We start from the raw sequence: 15,000 nt of genomic DNA on the forward strand, positions 1-15,000 counted from the left end.
TGGCAGTATATTGGATAGATATTATCCCTTAGTTGGTTGGATTCAGAACCCCTAACTTTCTTGGATTTATATATATATATATATGTATATATATATATATATATATATATATATATATACAGGTTTGGCCAAAAGTCACCTGACAGTAAATCAAAACTATTTAATCCCAAGATTTATTTATGTTTAACAACTGAATGAATTTAATAAAAATATCTAAATATGAAACCTCATGAAAATTATCCAAACTTCTTGAGCAACACCATTTTTCCAAATGAATAAATAAAATTGAATATTAAGTATTTCTGGAATTTTTATTTACTGTCAGGCGACTTTTGGCCAACCTTGTGTTGTGTATATACTCTTTTACTTGGTTCAGTCATTTGATTGCGGCCATGCTGGAGCACCACCTTTAGTCAAGCAAATCGACCCCAGGACTTATTCTTTGTAAGCCTAGTACTTATTCTATTGGTCTCTTTTGCCGAACTGCTAAGTTACGGGGACGTAAACAGACCAGCATTGTTGTCAATGCGATGTTGTGGTGACAAACACAAACACACAAACACCCAGACATACATATACATGTATACGACAGGCTTCTTTCAGTTTCCGTCTACCAAATCCACTCACAAGGCTTTGGTCGGCCCGAGGCTATAGTAGAAGACACTTGCCCAAGGTGCCACGCAGTGGGACTGACCCCTGAACCATGTGGTTGGTAAATGAGCTACTTACCACACTGCCACTTCTGCGCCTATATATATATATATATATATATATATATATATATATATATGGAAATAAAAAGTGTATTCCCACGCAGCAAAAAAATATAGGAAAATTTGTTTTGGAGTTTGAAAATGTAACTGAATCTGAAAAATGTGTAGTCCATGGTTGTCACCAGGAAACAAATCGACCACAGCACTAAACTTTGCCAAACCAAAAATGTATTCTTTGACCAAAAACATATTCTTTGACCAAAAACATCCACAAGAAAAGAGTAAGACGTCAAATTGATAACCAATCTAAAATTAGAGCCTTTCCTGTAAAACCATAAATGTACTAAAAGATAGCAGACAAAGTATCTTCTGATTCGAACCAAGCCGTGAAAGGTTAAGAGACAGCAAACTCAGACTGAGATTGTAAAAAGAACTACACGCACCATGATAAAAATTGTAAAAAAAAAAAAAAAAAACCTTTTCTTTCTCTCTTCACTTATTTTAAAAACTCAATATGGCTGAACTTTCAATAATGTACATCTGTTATGATCTTTGCCGAACATTGACATTGCTACTATTATCTGTCGCTGTGAAATTCATTGAAATTTCTGTGAACATTTGAATACTTGGTTTAAACACGTTTGTCCAGTTTTAACATTGTAATTTTAAACTCTCCTAAAACCCCACCTTTTTCATATATATATATATATATATATATATATATATATATATATTTGTACCGTTGATAACCAAATAATTGTCAAAACTTGTTTGGTATGTGAATAGATCTATTTAAAAACGACTGCATGTTTTTCAGATTCAGGTGTACTTTCAAACAGCAAAACAAATTATATATATATATATATATATATATATATATAATAAAAGAAGGAAAATGCTCACAGTTTAGATAGTTTCAATATATTTTTTAACATATTTTATAAGTGAAAGAATATTGTGTTTGTTGACCAGTTTCACTTTTGCTAATCATGACATAGAAATTATTGTAATTTTGTATTTTATTAAGAAGATTTTAGTCCATGTTCTTGATGGAAGTTTATGAATGAAACAAGTAGAAAAATCTAGTGGGAGGTAATTGGTGATCGTTATCATTCGGGACAGGGGAGGTAATTGCTCATATTTTGGGTGGGGATATAAAGTTATATAGTCCAATATAAAGGTATACAAAATTGTCTAAAAACAAATAGAAGTGTATAAGACTGTATGTATATATATATAGTCCTATACAGTTCTATTTGTTTCTAGACAGTTCTGTATACCTTTATACAACTCTATATACTTCAACATTATTCAGTATAATTCTCTATAATTGTTTGACATTGTAGCAGTAGTGGTAGCAGTGACAGTAGTGATTGCAGTGGTGGTGGTGGTGACAAGAGGTGGTGACAGGAGTCAAAATAAACCACTCCAGTATATCCTCACAGTGGCAACAATTTACAAACGGAAATAAGGAAATGATTACTCTACTTGTAATGTGTATGTATGCATACATATTTACAAACACATATTTATATATGTTTATATGTATGTGTGTGTGTGTGTGTGTGTGTGTGTGTGTGTATAAAGAGAGAGAGAGAGGCTTGTAAACAGTTTGCTTTTACAAGTACTATTGATAAAAAACTGCATACTGGACACCAGTAGCTTTCTGGGGTCATCAAGAGAGAATGCACATCATTTTAGGGCCTTCCTCTTGATGGCTTTACAGTCTACTGCCCCATCCCTGATATGATCCCCCACTTCACCTTGCCTACAATACCAGCTGACTAGTATTTGATCTTCAGCCCTTCATTTCAGGACCACCAGCTCCATTTGAATTTGTCGAGTCATTCAGGTCTGACTTGCCATATAAGGCAAACAGCTACATCACTTTTCTAACCAGGTTTCATTGTCATTTCATTTGTTCAGCCATGTACAATGGCTGGCCCTCTTAACTGCTCACTGAATTTCTTTCAAGCTGGTGTTAGCATGTTGCTGTACCTTGATTGCCTACAACTGTCCATTAAGTCTAGTTCCAATAAAAATTCTGCATCCGATTTGTGTAGTAAAGTGTACTGTGCATCAACTAGTGTCTTTAATTTTCTTGTATCACCTCATAATGCTTGTCTTTCCTAATTGAGCATTATGAAGTGCTACTATATCTTTTAACTTTTACTTGTTTCTGTCATTTTATTGTAGCCATGCTGGGACACCAACATGAAGGGTTTTAGTCGAACAAATCAACCCCAGGGCTTATATTTTTTTACGCCTAACACTTATTCTATCAGTCTCTTTTGTCAAACTGCTAAGTTACAGGGATGTAAACCCACCAACACTGGCTGTCAAGCAGTGGAGGGGAACAAACACAGAAACAAAGACATGTACATATACACACATATACACCCATACATTCATTCATTTATTCCGTACACCAAATCCATTCACAAGACTTTGGTTGGCCTGAGGCTATAGTAGAAGACACTTATTTAAGGTTCCACACAGTAGAGGCTGAACTCAGACCCATGTGGTTAGGAAGCAAACTTCCTACCACACAGCCATGTCTGTGCTTATAGGTATAAAGTTTTTATAAAAAAATTCTTCATACAGTCACAATATTCGAAGAAAGACTTAAGTTAAAAGCTATTAATTATATAAAAAAACAACTTTAAAAAACTGATTGCAACAAATCTTATGGAAGGAAGTTTATATATATATATATATATATAGGGGTTGCTGAAAAGTTCTTGGCTTTGGACAAAAGAAAATACAGGAGGATCAGTTTAATTATGATTTTAGTCAACATATTCCCCTCTTGCTTATTGCAGTGGTCCTTCGGATTTTCTAAGCTCTATAAAAGAACTTGGAAGATTGGGCCTCTAACCAGGCCTTTTGTGATACCCTTAAAGCCAGAAACTTTTCAGCACCCGCTCATATATATATATATATATATATATATATATATATATATATATATATATATATGTATATATATATATATTCTTTGATTCTTTTATTTGTTTCAGTCATTTGACTGCGGCCATGCTAGAGCACCACCTTTAGTCGAACAAGTCAATCCCAGAATTTATTCTTTGTAAGCCTAGTACTTATTCTATCAGTCTCTTTTTCTGAACCATGAGGTTACAGGCACGTAAACACACCAACATCGGTTGTCAAGCGATGGTGGGGAGGGGACAGCCACACAAACAGACACACACACATATACAACAGGTATCTTTCAGTTTCTGTCTACTAAATCCGCTCACAAGGCTTTGGTCGGCCTGAGGCTATAGTAGAAGACACTTGCCCAAGGTGCCACGCAGTGGGACTGAACCTGGAACCATGTGGTTGGTAAGCAAGCTACTTGTTACACAGCCACTCCTGCAATACACACACACACACTTTTCAGCATCCCCCCTCATATATATGTATGAGGGGTTGCTGAATACACACACACACACACACACACACAGGAGCATTTTCAACACACTAGTAAACATGCAAAAGCTTTCGTGATGGTGAATCCAAAATGTAATCTTTCTGTTATTTGTATTGCTTCTTGCTTGACTACCCCTGGCTCTTGTTCAGTTTTTAATTGCTTGTTAAGTACTTCAAGTGACTATTACTTGTGATAGAATAGTTAGTATGGTCATTGTGGAGCCTATGTGTGTGTCTAATTGTCTGTGGGGGAAAATAGTTATATTTAAATTAGGTATATCATTGGTCACACTATAATTGAACTGCAGATATATGTATGTATGCATGAATAAATGAATATTTTCTGAGAAGCTCCTTTCTCACTATTGTGTTATAATCTACCTCACATATGCAACCTGCATACATGGCTGGACACAACACATGGTGGTTAGTAGATTTTGTCAAAAGGAGATGATGCTATATTCAAAGGTCTGCTTCAATCAGTGTTAAAACCTTTGTCACCTCTGTTTATTTTCCTTTCAAGTAGCGCTGGACTAACCATAAAATAAGCATGTGCTTAGGGCATCAAGGGAGGTAGGGGGTGCTACAGAAATGGTAAAGGGTTCATAGCACAAAAGAAATCACTTTAAACTTCCTAAAATAATATTCAAAGTGGTTTATACGATTTGGAAATATAACACAATGCTTTTGTGAGTGTATCTTTGTGTTTGTCTTGTAGTGACGCACAAAGAAGCCAGCACCATTTTGAAACAGTGAGATCTCACCTGCATCCATTGCCATACGTGAGACAAAAATGAGATCTCGCCTGCAATCATTATTTAAGGAAAAGACAACAACATTTTCCCTCTCATTCTTCTCACGCTGCTGCCAAGCAAAACTTTGAAGCTAGGAGCTCACAGCAGACTTTTGTCCCACTGTGATACCACATGCATTGTCTCCAGAGGTTATTGAACCTCATGTGTATGGGAGAGAGGGCTAAATACGCACTGCTGTAAAGATGGTTACTGAAAGCAAACCTCTTGTATGAAGCACCTGTGAATAAATGGTTATTGAATTTACTTCACCTGAGAACTTCATTCTTCGTATTTCTAGTTCCTTGAATCAACAGAATAATTACAATGGAAGATGAAGTTACCCCAAAAGTATTATAAAAGCCTTACTTCCATTATAAAATGGTGACCCCGACGTGATGCTTATTATGGCTCGGTTTTTCTGGCCTAATATGTGCTGGATGATCACTGCTTGGGCATGCTCTTGTGTGAAATGCCAGCATTCTAAAATCCACAGGCACATTTGCGCTCCTCTTGGACAGTTTTCTCTACTGGAGACTCACTTTCGCCATGTCCACATTGATCTGGTAGGACCATCACCTGTCAGTCACGGTTTCTCTTACATATTGACCTGTGTTGATCGTTTCTTTTGTTGGCCTGAAGCCATTCCAATAGTGGACATTTCCTCTGAGTCAGTTGCTCAAGCTTTCATTTCTGATTGGATTGCTCGTTTTGGTGTTCCAGCTAAGATAACCACTGACCATGGACGTCAGTTCGAAGCTTCCTTATTTCGTGAATTATCACGAATCCTAGGTGTTCATCACATTTGTACAACCAGCTACCATCCAGCTTCCAACGGGATGGTCAAACACTTTCATAAGCAACTGAAGACCGCTCTATGCGCCACTCCTGATCCGCAGTCTTGGACAGAATTCCTGCTTATCGTTCTTCTTGGTTGTTGCACTGCCATTAAGACAGACTTAGGTCGCTCCTCTGCCGAACTCCTTTATGGTACCGCCTTGGCACTTCCTGGTACAATGTTAGCACCAGCCAATTCATCGCATCCTGATCCAATGTTGTATGACACCAGACTTCGCTTGTATTTCTCAGGTCTTTCACCAATGTATCTGATGAAAGTAGCATTAGTTTTCTAGGTTATTCAATTCTGCTAAACTGACCACTGGTCTGATTGAGTAAACCTGTCATCAAAGAATCTGTAATGACTACAGGAAACAGCCGTTAGCCAAATTTACTACCATAAACTTATGTTTAATAAAAAATTATTTATTTATTATTATTTGTCTTAACGTCCGCTTTCCATGCTAGTATGGGTTGGACGATTTGACTGAGGACTGGTGAAACCAGATGGCTACACCAGACTCCAATCTGATTTGGCAGAGTTTCTACAGATGGATACCCTTCCTAACGCCAACCACTCAGAGAGTGTAGTGGGTGCTTTTACGTGCCACCGGCAAGAAGGCCAGTCAGGCGGTACTGGCAACGGCCATGCTCAAAATGGTGTATTTTACGTGCCACCCACACAAGAGCCAGTCCAGGGGCACTGGCAACGATCTCGCTTGAAAGTCCTTACACATGCTGTGGGCACAAGTGCCAGAAAGGCGACGCTGGGCACAGGCGCCATCACGATTTCGCTTTCGCTTGCCCCAACAGGTCTTCGCAAGCCAAGTTTCGTGTCCAATGAAGGAGACGATGTTGGCATGGGTGCCAACTTATTTACCTAAGTTTTAACATTTTGAAATAGTCACCATGTGGTCCCAACATTCCTACCACTTTTGGAATCCAGTCTAGTTTTCCATAAGTGAGTTGAAGACCTGTGATCTGCTCTGGATCTTGATAATGGTGTTTTAAAACAGCAACCTTTGAGCTGAAATTTTATCTTAGGGAAGAAGTGGAGGTGCATAGGTACTAAATCTGGCGAATAGGGTGGTGTGGAAGTGATACCATGTTGTTTTTGGTGAGAAAACTCATGAGTGAGGAAAGCTCGGTGACAGGGTGCATTGTCATGATGAAGAATCCAGTTCTTTGTCCTCCACAGATCTGGTTGCTTTTGCCGAATGTCCTCTCTCAAATGCTTCAAAGTGTCGCAGTAGAACTCTCAACTGATGGTCTGGCCCTGGGGGACAAATTCTTGATGCACAATACTGTGGATGTAAAAAAAAAAAAATGATGAGCATGCTCTTGATTGAACTTCTGCTCTGTTGTGCCTTCTGTGGTCGTGGAAATGATGGGCTCTTCCATCATGACTACTGCTGCTTCGTCTCAAAGTTGTACTTAAAGTCCCAAATCTCATCACTGGTGATGATCCTCGACATGAAGGATGGGTCATCAGCGGCACACTGAATCAGCAATATTATTGATTGTCCTCCGACGATTGTCCTCATGCACAAGCTGATGAATTTTCTCCACATTTCTGAGGGGATCGCTTGTGGTAGGTCTTCCAGGTTGCTCATTGTCTTCCAAGGATGTTCTTCAACTTTTGAAGCACCCATTCCACTCGAAACATTGTGTATGACCCATTGCTTGTTGCTGTAAGCTTGCCAAAGCATGCTCAATGTCTTTGTAGCAGACTTCCAAAGTTTAACGCAAAGTTTCATGCTGGCTCTTTGTTCCAACTTCCTGTCTGTGACAAAATTGCAGACCACAGCATACATGTAATCACAAATTTCACAATTCGTGAAGTAAACACAGCAATGTCACTCGGCACACTGCCTCATGAAGGTCATTGCTAGCTCTCACTGTATGCTGCCATCTGTTGGTGTGCTACAGAACTAGTTCAGGAACTTTTTGATATCAGGCAAAGAACTAGGGTCAGTATAATTGTATAATGGAATAATACTCTTCAAGGCAGTGCTCCAGCATGGCCTCACATATATGATTTAAAAGGGTGAAAGAACAAAAGAAATTACACACTTGCACACACAACCAAATATACATGTATGCATTCAAACATAGACACACACAAATTGCCTTTAAACACACGAAGAAGAGTGATAGATTGATAAATAAATAGAGGGAAATGCTGATAGAGGGAGAGATAGATAGATAGATAGATAGATAGATAGATAGATGGAGAGATGAAGACATAGAGGGAGGGATAGGTAGACAGATATATTAATAGATATCCAAGGCAGTGCCTCATCATGGTCACAGTCCGATGGCTGAAACAAGTAAAAAATAGAAGATATAAATAGCTAAACAGACAGGTGGATAAGTAGATAGATTGATAGATATGTAGATAAACAGAAACAGATAGATGGACAGTTATGTAAGCAGAGATAGATAGATAGATAGACATAGAGATACAGAGAGAGGGAGAGGTAGCATAGAAGATTATTTAGTGAAATGAAGTCAAAGAAGAAAATGAAAGCTGGAATCCATATTGGAATGGTAGGATGACTTTGAAAAGATCATTAATGTTTGATTTAAGGAATGGATAGTGAAGAGGTTTCACTGGAGAAGCAGGAACAGTCATAAACACACAGATTGGAATAAATATGGTGAGAAAATAGGGTGTGTGGTGGTGGTGGTATTATTACAAGAATTTGGATTTCTCTTTTGATCAGAGATTTTGGAATTGAATTGGAAGTGGATGAGGGAGGAAGAGAGAGAAGGAAGAGGAGACGCAAGAGAAGAAGAATGTGAAGAAAAAAGAAGAGGTAGAGGAAAAATAGAAGAATATGAAGATAAAAGAAAGGAAGGCAAATATGAAGAAGAAAAAAAAGAAGTAGGAGGAAAAGGTGAAGAAGAAGAAGCAAGATATAAAGACAGCAGAGGAGGAAGGGATGGGTGGTTAGAAATAATCTACAAAATAAAACTGAAATTGTTCCAATGTTTTAAAATGGCAGCCAATAATCGTTAATTGGAGACAATAAAATAACAAAAAGAAGAGAAAAATGGTAACAACAAGTGATTTCAAGAAATTTAATGAAACTTTTTCAAAAATGTCAAAATGTAATGAAAAATAAAAATAGATTTAGAAGAAAATTGATTGGAACGAATTATTGATTGATGTCTTTTATTATTTTGTTAGAATACTCAAATTTCACTTGATTTCAATGTGTGTGGTGTGGTGTGTGTGTGTGTGTGTGTGTGTGTGTGTGTGTGTGTGTGTGTGTGTGTGTGTGTGTAAATATGTGTATTTACATTTGTGTGTGTGTATATAAGCATATATAAATATGCATATGTTTGAACATATATTATGATTTGAATGTAAATATATGTGTGTATATGTATGAGTTTTTGTGTGTATTTACATTGGTGTGTGTGTGTGTGTGTGTGTGTGTCTGTGTACATATATATATCAGTGTATATAAATATGTTTGTATATGTGTTGGCATACATGTATGTGTATAGTATAGTGTATGTATATATATATATATATATATATATATATATATAGGTATGTGTATTTGTGTGTGCATGTAAATAGGTGTATATGTGTATTTGTACATGTGTATAAGTGTGTGTAAATATGTGTGAAAAAATCACAGAAAACTATAAAATCTAAAAGTAAAAAAAATCATTTTTATTGCTGTGAAATAGAATTTTATTGGTCGAAAATAGAATTTAGTGCCTATGAAATATGATTTAGTGGTTGTGAAATATACTATTGCCGGGAAATATAATATAGTGCCTGTGAAATATAATCTTATTGGTTGGAAATAGAATTTAGTGCCTGTAAAATATTATACTATTGCCGGGAAATATAATTTAGTACCTGTGAAATATAATCTTGCTGCTGTGAAATATAATTTTGCTCCTGTGAAATAGAATTTTATTGGTTGGAAATAGAATTTAGTGCCTAGGAAATATGATTTTGTGGTTGTGAAATATGGAAATATTGCCGGGAAATATAATTTAGTGCCTGTGAAATATAATCTTGCTGATGTGAAATATAATTTTGCTCCTGTGAAATAAGGTTTTGTTGCTATCAAATGTAATTTTATTGTTGTTAAATATAATTTTGAATTTTAAAATTGAATTTGGAGTTGGTGGGAGGAGACAAAAACAAGAACAGAAAAAAATTAAGAGAAAAGTAATAAATAAAAAAAAAACTGCTTTAATGTGTAATGTTTGTTAAATGGAGCAGTTTTTATTGGTAAATAGAGATTTGAAGGAGATGGAGGAAGGGTGGGTGGGTTGGTGTGTTTGATGGATTAACAATTATGGTGTTGATGGTGGTGGTGACGACGGCATGAAGGTAATGGTGGTGGTGAAGGTGAGGAGGTGGTGATGGTGTTGGTGATAATTGTGATGACGATGAGGGTGGGGATGCAATTACTGCTGCTGCTCATGATGATTGTGATGTTGATGGTGATGACTGTGTGATTGTGGTGATGACAAATGCCATGATAATGATGATGATGGTGTGAAGTTATTTAAACAATTTCTTCATATAATATTTTATTTTCCAACTTTATTCTTCTGAGGAAAACATGGAAAATTAAAAATAGAACATTTCATGGCTTAATCATTGAATAGTGATGGCGATGACGGTAGCTGCAATAATAGTTGTGATGGTGGTGGCAGTGGTGGTGGTGGTGGTGGTGGTGGTGGTGGTGGTGGTGGTGGTGGTGGTGGTGGTGGCAGTGGTGGTGGTGGTGGTGGTAGGGTAGTAGCTGTGGTGAGGTTGGTAGTGATATTTGTAGTAGTGTTGGGTAGTGGTGGTGGCTGTGCTGGTGGTCATTGTAATGGCATTGGTGGTAGTTGTTGTGGTGATGGTGGTGGTGATAGCATGAGTGGAGTGCTGAAAGTGGGAACATGCATAAAAAAGAGAACTTCCCCTACCCCAGCAGACCCAACAGAAGAACCAGCCATTGACAATGACGGCTGTATAGTCAAAGATGTAATTAAATATTTGAAGTTAAGTAAATCATCTGAACCATCAGATATTGTTACTGTAAAATATTAAATGCACTTCAGCATTCACTAAACATATTTGAATGTATTGCTTGATTGGGCATTGACACACTAAAGTTTCAATGAAGTTAGTGGAAGCCTACAAGATTATCTGCCATCTTTCCAACAACTTTGACCATCTTTTTAAATTCAATATCTCTATATCACCTGTGGACCTGCTTCATCATCATCATCATCCAGTGTTTTAAATTTGGGTTTTGTTCCTGTTAACGGAGGTGACTGGATCTACCTCAATGACATAGCAACTGAAGCAGGCAGATGCAGCGCGCCTCAATCTTTGGGCTGGCTGGCTGGTGCCCATTCTCCCTTGCTAATCATGAGGCTTTTTTGGAGCTGGATTTTCTATGGGGAGCATGCCCTTGCTTACCCCCAAGCTCAGTTTCTAGACATGAGTGGTCCTGAGACCATTTAAGAAACTAGCTCAGGAAGGCAGGGATGCTACTCCCCAAGGCCCCTTTCAGAGCTCCCCTACTTAAAATCAAAAACCAGTCCAGCATCTAAGGCACTCAGAAACATTTCTCATACTCAGAACTATCAAAGCATAGAATAAACTCACCACATTAGTTGTTAGCTGTTAGGATATGGCATCTTTTCAAAAATCCCATGCTTCCTGAAATTTTCCACCCTTACTCCTGATAGGCCTAGGCATCCTTTCCTCTTTATGGTTCTTCATTTTAATGTCACTTGTGTTTTATATGTATTTTTGGCTTTCATTGCTGTCTTTCATAACTTGACTTATTGCTGTTTGCTGTCTCCTCTTTCACCCTTTTCCAATAAGTTATTCGATATCTGAGCAATGAATACAATAAGCTTACTGTTATTACCTCCACCTTAACAAAAGCAGAGGTATTGTTTTCAGTGGTGTTTGTTTGTTTGTCTGTGGACAAGATATCTCAAGAACCGCTAAACAGATTTGGATGAAACTTTCAGGGATGTTTGGCCTTGTGACTGGCACGAACTGATTAGATTTTGGGATCAATCCGGTACCAGATAAGAATTCTGGATTATTTTTCCTGTTTTTTTTTTACTTAATTTTTGAGAGCAGTCAAGTTCATTTTTAGTATTCTCATTTGTGAGAGCAGTCAAGTTTATTTCAGATATTCTCATTTTAAAACTCATCTCTGGCTGATCGTTGAGTGGACGTTGGTGTTGTCTTGGCGGAGGTTTGCATTCTCTGAGTGCTCTTGTTACCTCCGCTTTAACGAAGGTGGAGATATTGTTTTCAGCCGTATTTGTTTGTTTGTCCATGGACAAAATATCTCAAGAACTACTGGATGGATTTGGATAAAACTTTCAGGGATGTTTGGCCTTGTGACTGACATGAATGATTACATTTTGGGATCGATTCAGTACCTGACAAGGATTCTGGATTATTTTTCATCTTTTCTTTATTTTACATGTATATGTAAAGTTTCCCATAGTTCTCTTGTAGACACACACATCCACACATATACTCACACATTTTCAGCGTTGAACATTACCATCCGATTTCCATTGTACACACTCACACTCACGCAAACATACCTCTCTTTTACACATGCTTATACTCACACTTTAAACGCCATTTATCGGCTTTTCACTCCTTCCTTTATTATTCATCTATCACCCCTTCCTTTCTCATTCATACGATGCTCTCTTTACCATTTATCTCCTCTGCCTTCACCTTTCACTCCGGCCCTATTTTATATATATATATATATATATATATATATATATATAAGTGTGAACTTATAACTCACTATAATATCGACGTTTTTATATCTTATTATGTGTATATTTTGTACTTATTTTACTTAAATATTTTTTTAAATGCCTATGTATTTAAATATAATATTTTTAGATATTTCCGGGCTTATAAAAATATGTATATGTCTATATGCTTGTATCTTATTAGTACTTCTGTTATGTTGAGCTTTATGCCGCTTTATTAATGTCGAAGTAAGTGTGCATATATATTGTATATTCTGCCGGATAATAGGTCATGTCCCTCTAGTTTTCTACTCATATTGCCTCCTCTCAAATTATATATATATATATATATATATATATATATATATATATATATATATATATATATATATATATATATATATATATATATGCATACAAATATACAAATATATAAAAAGAAATGCTCATTATTATATTAGGAGATTATACATACATTTTAACACTTTACAGTATACTTATACATATATATATATATATATATATATATATATATATACATAATTCTATACATCAATCTAAAACAACAGGATTACTAAAGGAAAACTGGAATTTAAGAGAAGAGAAAACCAAAAGCTCTCATGATATTCATTGAAGGATTTTCTTTCAGATATCCTCATTTTAAAAATCATCTCCAGTTTACCGTTGAGGGGATGTTGGTGTTGTGTTGGCAGAGTTTTGCGCTCTCTGAGTCTTCTTGTTATTATTATTAAGTTAGTGAGCTGGCAGAATCATTAACATGCTGGACAAAATGCTTAGCTGTATTTCATGTCATTACATTATGAGTTCAAATTCCGCTGGAGTCAACTTTGCCTTTCATTCTTTCAGAGTCAATAAATTAAGTACCAGTCAACTGGAGTTGATATAATCAACTAACCTCCCTCCCACAAAATTTCTGGCCTTGTTCTTATAGGAGAAAGGGTTATTATGGTGGCAGTGAGTAGGCAGAATTTTTCACATGTTGGACAAAATCTTTGGTGATATTTCTTCCAGCTCTTTACATTCTGAATTCAAATTCCACCCAGGTCAACCTTGTCTGTAATCTTTACTGTTGAGTATCAGTTGAGTACTGGGGTTAATGTAAATAACTTCCCCTTCCCCTCAAAATCTTTGCCTCACACCAAAATTAGAAAGAATTATTATTACCATTTTGCAAAGTATTACATACAGCAGTGACTTGCAAGTAGAAGAGAAGGGTGTCGTACCCAGTGACTGGTGTATCATCATCATCATCATCATCAAGAAGGGAAATAAAGGTGCACATGAAAGAAGCATCTACTGAAGCATTAAGCTGAACAGAATTAGCCCAGATGAGATGCAGAACAAGCTTCTGGCAAGACTAATGTTGATCCTCTATTTCTGACGAGATAACTACAAGAGAAGTTTTAGCTCAGACCAAGCTAGTGAGTCTGGTATTTGTTGTCTTGGAAAAGGCTTTGAGAGGGTATCATGCTTTATAGCCGGGGGGGGGGGGGTCACGGCAAAAACTAAGAGTTGATTAATGGTTTGCGAGATTTGTGCAAGCCATGTACAAAAGTGTTGTTACGAAGGTGAGAGTCACTCAAGAGTTGAGTGAGGAATTCCTATTGTAGATTGGAGTACAGCATAACAGAAACATTTAACTCTTTTGTCATTGTATGACTGTTGAAATATGTTGCTTTTGTAGCAATTAAGTTTGAAAATAATTATGTATTTAGTTAAATAACTTTATCATTATTAAGCTGGTGTTTGGAGCATAAATTAGCAAAACAATTTGATGGTTTTAATTGAGATCACTAAACCTATTATTACTTTATTTCTATTGAAGTACACTGCGTTTATTTCAATTAATTTTGAAAATAATGACGTATTTATTAAAATAACTTTGTCTGACATTTGGAAGATAAATCAACATAAAATTTTGATGGAAGGTTTTCATTTAAATCACTTTAAACAAAAAGGTTGTATCATATAATCAAGGACAGCCCCAGTGTGGTTGGTACTAAAAGGGTTAAGACTGGTTAACCTTGGAAACTTCTACATAGTAATGACGTATTTCTTTCTCAAAGCTGAATTGATCAAAGATTTAGAGAAGAAATTCAAAACTTGGAAGCAAAATCTAGAAATGCGAGGCCTCAAAGCAAACCTGGCAAAGACAAAAGTTTTGAGCTATCAGGAGACAAAACTGGACCTTACTTCCATTAGGAAGTGGCCACATCTGATGATGTGGCCTCTTCCTAATGTATAAAGGGAGTTGGTAGGAATGTTGTAATGTATGGTGTACTCAGTGTAATGTATAGTCACAGGAGAAATGTTGTGGGATCACAGGCAAGGGTGATAGAAAAGGTTCATTTCTTATTTGGCAGATTGTACTGCGGGCAGTTACTTGGATGAAGTGGAGCATGTTGTAATGGGGTGGGGGGTACGAAGGAGGGAAA

The 15,000-nt window shown here is 36.6% G+C and overlaps 3 protein-coding genes across 7 annotated transcripts in view; 2 read left to right on the forward strand and 1 right to left on the reverse strand.

Moving 5' to 3' along the window:
- The window catches only part of LOC106880529 (neprilysin-1), a 122,426-nt gene that overhangs the window by 89,759 nt on the left and 17,667 nt on the right, over nucleotides 1-15,000 (reverse strand). The window contains exon 1 of one of the 2 annotated variants that reach the window (XM_089342481.1): nucleotides 1,191-1,418. The exons of the other annotated variant lie outside the window; for it this stretch is intronic. The gene's annotated coding sequence lies outside the window, so the exon portion shown is untranslated. Of the gene's footprint in view, nucleotides 1-1,190; nucleotides 1,419-15,000 lie in introns of those variants that run through there. 2 annotated transcript variants of the gene reach the window in all.
- LOC106883689 (endothelin-converting enzyme homolog) overlaps nucleotides 1-15,000 on the forward strand; it is a 243,548-nt gene that overhangs the window by 1,083 nt on the left and 227,465 nt on the right. The gene's annotated exons all lie outside the window — the stretch shown is intronic.
- LOC149130960 (uncharacterized) lies at nucleotides 5,344-6,069 on the forward strand. Its single transcript, XM_089343026.1, has one exon. It carries the CDS (start codon nucleotides 5,344-5,346, stop codon nucleotides 6,067-6,069), a length of 726 nt encoding a protein of 241 aa, XP_089199152.1.

This window comes from Octopus bimaculoides, chromosome 26 (assembly GCF_046866305.1).
Source record: "Octopus bimaculoides isolate indiv1 chromosome 26, ASM4686630v1, whole genome shotgun sequence".
In the NCBI taxonomy this organism is placed as follows: Eukaryota; Metazoa; Mollusca; class Cephalopoda; order Octopoda; family Octopodidae; genus Octopus; species Octopus bimaculoides.

Excerpts from the sequence above, each read along its gene's own strand:
- LOC149130960 (XM_089343026.1), top strand. The coding sequence starts at position 5,344 with ATGGCTCGGTTTTTCTGGCCTAATATGTGCTGGATGATCACTGCTTGG.